This window comes from Alosa pseudoharengus, unplaced genomic scaffold (assembly GCF_046254945.1).
Source record: "Alosa pseudoharengus isolate Yale_2024_CS ecotype anadromous, Long Island Sound unplaced genomic scaffold, YU_APseudo_1.1 YU_APseudo_1.1_scf_28, whole genome shotgun sequence".
NCBI lineage: Eukaryota > Metazoa > Chordata > Actinopteri > Clupeiformes > Clupeidae > Alosa > Alosa pseudoharengus.
This window is the reverse complement of record NW_027468709.1, coordinates 367373-374872: the sequence shown is the minus strand read 5'-3', so window position 1 is coordinate 374872 and position 7500 is coordinate 367373. Positions and strand designations below refer to the sequence as shown.

Sequence of the window (7500 nt, the reverse complement as noted above, 5' to 3'; positions counted from 1 at the left end):
TACATATATGATCTGGTGAGTGGGAGGGGCTACAGATGTGGTCAGGTGAGTGGGAGGAGCTACAGATGTGGCCAGGTGAGAAGGAGGGGCTACAGATGTGATCTGGTGAGTGGGAGGGGCTACAGATGTGGTCAGGTGAGTGGGAGGGGCTACAGATGTAGTCAGGTGTATTGTGATCAGGTGAGTGGGAGGGTTTACACCTGTGGTCAAGTGAGTGGCTGGAGCTACACCTGTGGTTAGGTGTGTGGGAGGGACTACACATGTGGTCAAGTAAGTGGGTGGGGCTACAAATGTGTGGCAGGGCATGGAAACATGGATCTGTTCATTCTCTTCATCTGCTGTGGAGTCTGCACACCCACTGAACACTGCTGTGGAGTCTGTACACCCACTGAACACTGCTGTGGAGTCTGTACACCCACTGAACACTGCTGTGGAGTCTGCACACCCACTGAACACTGCTGTGGAGTCTGCACACCCACTGAACACTGCTGTGGAGTCTGCACACCCACTGAACACTGCTGATGTACCTCATGTTCTGTTCAAATTACATTATTATTTCTTAAAATACACTGCAAAAACTGCAAACTAATCCAATCTAACCAAGTGTTATTAATCATATTTCAAGATCTAAACATCTAATTGGTATTTTCTTCATTATAAAAAGACTTACCTAGTGCTTTCTCGTAAAATCATTTGACTTAATTTAATAACAGTTATAACTTATTTTAAGACGTCTCATCATGAAAACAAGCAAATTTGGCAGCCAGTGCGTTAAACATATTTGTCTTAAAAACAATTTGGTTGAGCAATTTTTTCTTGATAAGAGTCCTTAAAATGAATCCAAATTATCTTTCAAGAGAGTGTTAGGTAAGTCTCTTCATACTTTGATTTTTTGATTTTAATATAAGATTAATAACACTTGGTTAGATTTTATTTTTTCCAGTGTAGACCCCATAAGTTCTTGCAATGAGAACCTATAACCTTTAACCCCCAAAACCCAAATATCCCTAACCTTTAGAACACATGCACTATATCAGCCCCAATATGCATCAACTCCCCCTTAAATGGAAATAAAAGCATTTAACAACGTGGCCGAAGCCATGGACGAGTCCACTCAATCAGCTCCTCAGGTGTGGATGTAATGATAACTACACCTACTGTATACATGCATGGGCACTGGGCAGTGCTGTTCATCAAGGCTTATTACTGGGTTTGTGTTCAAACTCATAAGTGTTTTGGTGTGGTCCACAGTGAGGCCTGCTATAGGATAAGACCAAGTGTAATCTGAGCATCAGTCTATCTCCTGAAAACTGTTAGCTAGTTAACACACACACACACACACACACATGTGCATACACACACACACACACACACACACACACACACACATGTGCATACACACACAAACACACACACACACACGCACACACACACACACACACACGGACACACACACACACACACGCACACACTCTGCATGGTGCCCCTGGCTCTGGGCTGTGCATCAGCATAGCTAATTCAGATCTGTAGAACCTGACCCAGCTGCTTTGATTAGCACTTCTCATTTAGAGTTGTCAGACTCCCACAGAGATTTGATGCCTGAAGGGTCAGGACGAGGGGGCTACAGGCATGATGTCATATTTAGAAGCAGGGAGGAGGTCTGGCGAGGTGCGACAGAGAAGCCTGCAAAATCAAACAGCATTGATGGCATCACCACTTAACAAACTAACCTGAACAAACTAATCTGTTGCACCTGCGACATCCATGATTTTGCCGTGGCCTACTGGTTAGCGCTTCGGACTTGTAACCGGAGGGTTGCCGGTTCGAACCCCGACCAGTAGGCACGGCTGAAGTTTCCTTGAGCAAGGCACCTAACCCCTCACTGATCCCCGAGCGCCGCTGTTGTTGCAGGCAGCTCACTGCGCTGGGATTAGTGTGTGCTTCACCTCACTGTGTGTTCACTGTGTGCTGAGTGTGTTTCACTAATTCACGGATTGGGATAAATGCAGAGACTAAATTTCCCTCACAGGATCAAAAGAGTATAAATACTATATACTTACTGTCTCACCGTTTAATATACAGTATTTCCCAAAGTTAGCAACTTTGTTGGTTGCAATGCAATTTCCGCAATGCAACAGGTCAGCAACTATGGTTTTGAGAAACGCAGCCCAGAGCAGCTGGGCTAGGTCCTACACATCTCAATTAGCCGTTTGATTAAGCTAGTCAGAGCAGCTGGGCTAGGTCCTACACATCTCAATTAGCCGTTTGATAAAGCTAGTCAGAGCAGCTGGGCTAGGTCCTACACATCCCAATTAGCAGTGCTGATGACAACATTGAGAGCATCACCACTTACAAACTAACCTGATTCACCTGTGACATCCATGATTGACTGCCTCACTTCCTGTGTCCTGCTTCCTGTGTGCTCAGGGCGTGTCCCACGGGTGGTGGCCTCGCCCAGTCAGCACATCCTGTCGGCGGAGGACGTGGTGAGCTGCTGCCTGGATCTGAGCGTGCCCAGTATCTCATTCCGCATCAACGGGCACCCAGTGCAAGGCATGTTCGAGAACTTCAACGTGGATGGACTCTTCTTCCCCGTGGTCAGCTTCTCCGCTGGAGTCAGGTAGGAGCACACAGAACCAGGTCAGGGAGGAGCATGCAGAACCGGGTCAGGGAGGAACACGTAGAACCGGGTCAGGTAGGAGCACGCAGAACCAGGTCAGGGTGGAGCACGCAGAACCGGGTCAGGGAGGAGCACGCAGAACCAGGTCAGGGTGGAACACGCAGAACCGGGTCAGGGTGGAGCACGCAGAACCGGGTCAGGGAGGAGCACGCAGAACCGGGTCAGGGAGGAACACGTAGAACCGGGTCAGGGAGGAACACGTAGAACAGAGTCAGGTAAGAATATGCAGAACCGGGTCAGAACATGCAGAGTCAAGTCATAGCACACAGAACCAGTGGACTTTATAGGATCATAATAGTGCTTTCATGACACGTCGGATATTCGGAAATCCCGACCTCCTGAGTGTGATCTACCCCGAGTTACCCGACTTGACGCTACAATCATGCTCTCCCATCACAGCAGCCTCCGTTGCTACATCTCAACAAGAGTCAAACCTCGGTCTTATTACAAATAGGCAAAACAGCAAATGGTAACATCCGCATTCTCATTCTAGCTCAACCAAAGTGAGCAGTTCTAATAACTTATTGATGCACTCCCTAAAGACAATAACACATCCATATTTGTTTTCTGAGCTGATCTCATGAACACACTTTTTTTGGATTTTTTTGGGAGGCGAGATCTCCGAGTTTACGGGTGTAATGAAGGTGGCACAAGCACCACCAAGCTGTTTTGGACAAGTAGAAAAGGCCAAACAACCAATAGCAAGGAGAGGACATTATTAGAGGGAAGCGTTAGTTCATATACTGCAGAACCGTGTTGGGGACTTGTACTAACCAGTGGACTAAGAACTCTCAGATGCCACTTCCTCATTTAAATGTTCTTTTTGCAGATCTAATATCACTAACAGTTTTTTGTTACTCAACTGACCTGACTTCAGATGAGGTCAGAATAGGTTGTGGGCTAGCACTTGTGGATTCATGATTCTTCTTCCTGTGGTCACTCGTCCAGGGTGCGCTTCCTCCTGGGTGGTCGCCATGGAGATTTCAAGTTCCAGCCGCCTCCGGGGTACGCCCCGTGTTACGAGGCGGTCCTTCCCAAAGACCGTCTTCGCATCGAGCCCATCAAGGAGTACAAGCACGACTTTCAGGGGGTCCGGAACCTTCTGGGGCCCACACAGGCGCTCTCACACACCGCCTTCACACCATGCCCCGTGGACACCGTACAGGTACACACACACACACACACACACACACACACGCACGCACACACACACACACACACAGACATACACACACACACACACACACACACACACACACACACACACACACACACAGACACACACACACACACACATACACACATTGCCTTCACACCATGCCCCGTGGACACCGTACAGGTACACACACACACACACACATACACACATTGCCTTCACACCATGCCCCGTGGACACTGTACAGGTACACACACACACACACACACACACACACACACACACACACGCAAGCACGCACACACACACACACAGACATACACACACACACACACAAACACACACACACACACACACAGACATACACACACACAGACACACACACACACAGACACACACACACACACACATTGCCTTCACACCATGCCCCGTGGACATGGTACAGGCACACACACACACACATACACTACATTCACACCATGCACCGTGAACACCTTACAGGTGTACACACACACACACACACACTGCATTCACACCACGCCCTGTGAAAACCGTACAGGTAGGTACACACACCTTCACAGACACACCCACACACACACACAGGTATGCACACAGGCACACACACTGACTCACATACATACAAACAAAGGGCCCTATTTTAATGGTCTGAAACGGAAGTGTCTTCGCGCAAAACGCAAGTGACTTTGTGGGCGGATCTTGGGCGCTGATGCTATTTTACCGGCGGGATATTAGGCTTGTTTGACTTCGGCTGAGTCTGACTTGGTCTGGCTTACTACGTAAACGTGATCTTCAGAGCCTAGCCGGGAGGAGCTAAAACAGAGGGCAGCTCATCCCGGACAGAAAGGCTACAGTCTGCCTGACGTGACTCGCAGGAGACATCGCGGGAGATATCGCGGAATGTTGTTTGCAATAAACACAGCAGAACTTTCATTCTTACTCATTAAAATGAGCATGATGACTGACGAAATAAATTCTTATGATGTAGTTTAAATAAACCACCAACATAGCAAAGCTTGGAGTTATTTCAGATGGGCTACAACAAGGTAGGCAAAATTATGGTGCTTAAAACCTTACACAACGGTAAATTGGAACAAAACTAAAAGTAACTTTAGCCTTTATAGGGCTGTAGCCTATAAAGTTGTCCAGATTAATAGGTCGTAATTAGGCGTTGTTGTAAAGATATTGCATGTAGATGTTGTACTATATAGGCTACTAAATATTTAGGTCACCAATGCACGAACAAAACCGGGAAATGGACAAATATTATCAAGGCTTTGAATGTTTCCGTCTGTGCACGGAGGTGTCTGTAGATTGGTGTGCAACGCATTCATTCATGCAGGCCTGTGGTCATGCACGCGCCCAATAGCATCTGCATTTTCGCCACAGACTTTAGACCAGGGAGTTCCTGATCTGTGGCGGAATTGTTTTCTGAAACTGCAAAATATCAACAGTGAACGTTTGCGCCGGAACACGCCCCGTCTTTTCGCTGAACCGCCCCCATGGGCGCAATCGAATTCCCTAATTTACAGGCATGTACCTGTGGAGGGAAAATTCCAATATGCGCTGACTGCAAAATAGGAAAGACAAACGCGCGAGTATACAAAGTCAATTGCGCCGGGACGGAAGATAGAGCCCAAAGTAACATACACACACATTAAAACACACAAAACAAATGTACAGTATCCAATAAGGGTAGTATATTGAAAGTAATTGTGGTGAATAATTACTTAATATTAATCTTAGACTGGCAAACTTCAGGAAAACTCAGGAATCAGGTTTATTCTGTTACAAGCAGAGAGGGTACAAAAAAATGGTCTATGGTCTATGTAGCACAAAGGCCATGGCCTCTGGATCACCCTCTCTCTCTTCTTCAGTTCTCCATCGTTCTAATCTTAGTCTTACAATGCAAGTTAATCACTTTTGTATGGGTTAAACAAAGAAGCAATGGCGGCAAAACAAGCCCACATGGTTGGTTCTCCAGATGGCATCAGACACACTTACTCACACCTACTTCACACCTATCTGAATAGCATGAGGAGAGATATCTTATATATCAGAAATATCACTTATAGAATGTTCCAAACATTCTCACAATCAAATCATTACAATCCTTGTACTGAGACTATTACAATGATACCAAACATGAATATATTTACATTTCATGACACATGGATACATTATATCAAGGTAACATCCTTTGTCCTGTGGACCTGATAACCCTTAGAACCAGTACATTAGCATTTCATTGGGGGAGGGGAGGGTGTCTTTGTTTTAAACCAAGAAGGGCCACATGGCCAACTGAAACTAGTCTAGAAATTAAATTATTATTAATTTTAACCGTAAAATTTTTGCTATCAATATTTAGGGGTAGTATATTTACAGGTAGTGTAATTACAGGTAGTATAATTACAGGTAGTATAATTACAGGTAGTGTAATTACAGGTAGTATAATTGCAGGTAGTATAATTGCAGGTAGTATCTGTATGTCTGCAGTGAAGCTAATCCTCTGTTACCCCCCTCGTGTCCTGCAGATTGTGTTGCCCCCTCACCTGGAGCGTATCCGGGAGAAGCTGGCGGAGAACAGCCACGAGCTGTGGGCAGTGACCCGCATCGAGCAGGGCTGGACTTATGCACCGGTGCGCCTTCACAACACCCAACACCCAACTCCACACCACCCACAACTCCACACCACCCAACTCCACACCACCCAACACCCAACCCCACACCACCCAACCCCATACCACCCAACCCCACACCACCCACAACTCCACACCACCCAACACCCAACTCCACACTGCCCACAACTCCACACCACCCAACTCCACACCACCCACAAACCCACACCACCCAACCCCACACCACCCACAACTCCACACCACTCAACCCCACACCACCCACAACTCCACAACACCAAACACCCAACTCCACACCACCCAACTCCACACTGCCCACAACTCCACACCACCCAACACCCAACTCCACACCGCCCACAACCCTACACCACCCACAACTCAACACCACCCACAACTCCACACCACCCAACCCCACACCACCCACAACTCCACACCACCCACAACTCCACACCACCCAACCCCACACCACCCAACTCCTCACCACCCAACTCGACACCACCCACAACTCCACACCACCTACAACCCCACACCACCCACATCTCCACACTGCCCACATCTCCACACCACCCATCTCCACACCACTCACTACTTTACTTATCTTCTCCTTTTCTCATCCCTAGTTCTCTTCTCTTCTCCTGACCTCTCTCCTCTCCTCTCTTCCCCACTCTCCTGTTCTCTCCATCTCTCCTGTCCTCTCTTCCCCACTCTCCTGTTCTCTCTATCTCTCCTCTTCTCCACTCTCCTGTTCTCTCCATCTCTCCTCTTCTCTCTTTCCCACTCCCCTGTTCTCTCTTCTCTCTTCCCCACTCTCCTGTTCTCTCCATCTCTCCTCTCCTCTTTTCACCACTCTCCTGTTCTCTCTATCTCTCCTCTTCTCTCTTCCCCACTCTCCTGTTCTCTCCATCTCGACTCTTTCTCTTCTCCTTTTCCTCTGATCTCACACCCTCCTCCACTCTCAGCACAGACATCTTAATCACGCTTTCCACTTCAGCGCTCTCATCACACACTTG

At 47.5% G+C, this 7500-nt stretch overlaps 1 protein-coding gene across 1 annotated transcript in view; it reads left to right on the top strand.

Moving 5' to 3' along the window:
* ryr1a (ryanodine receptor 1a (skeletal)) overlaps positions 1-7500 on the top strand; it is a gene marked incomplete at its 3' end in the record, with an annotated part of 121471 nt that overhangs the window by 27328 nt on the left and 86643 nt on the right. The window contains 3 exon segments of the mRNA XM_076262437.1: positions 2428-2620; positions 3629-3845; positions 6389-6493. Of these exon segments, the coding sequence (XP_076118552.1) occupies positions 2428-2620; positions 3629-3845; positions 6389-6493 (515 nt within the window).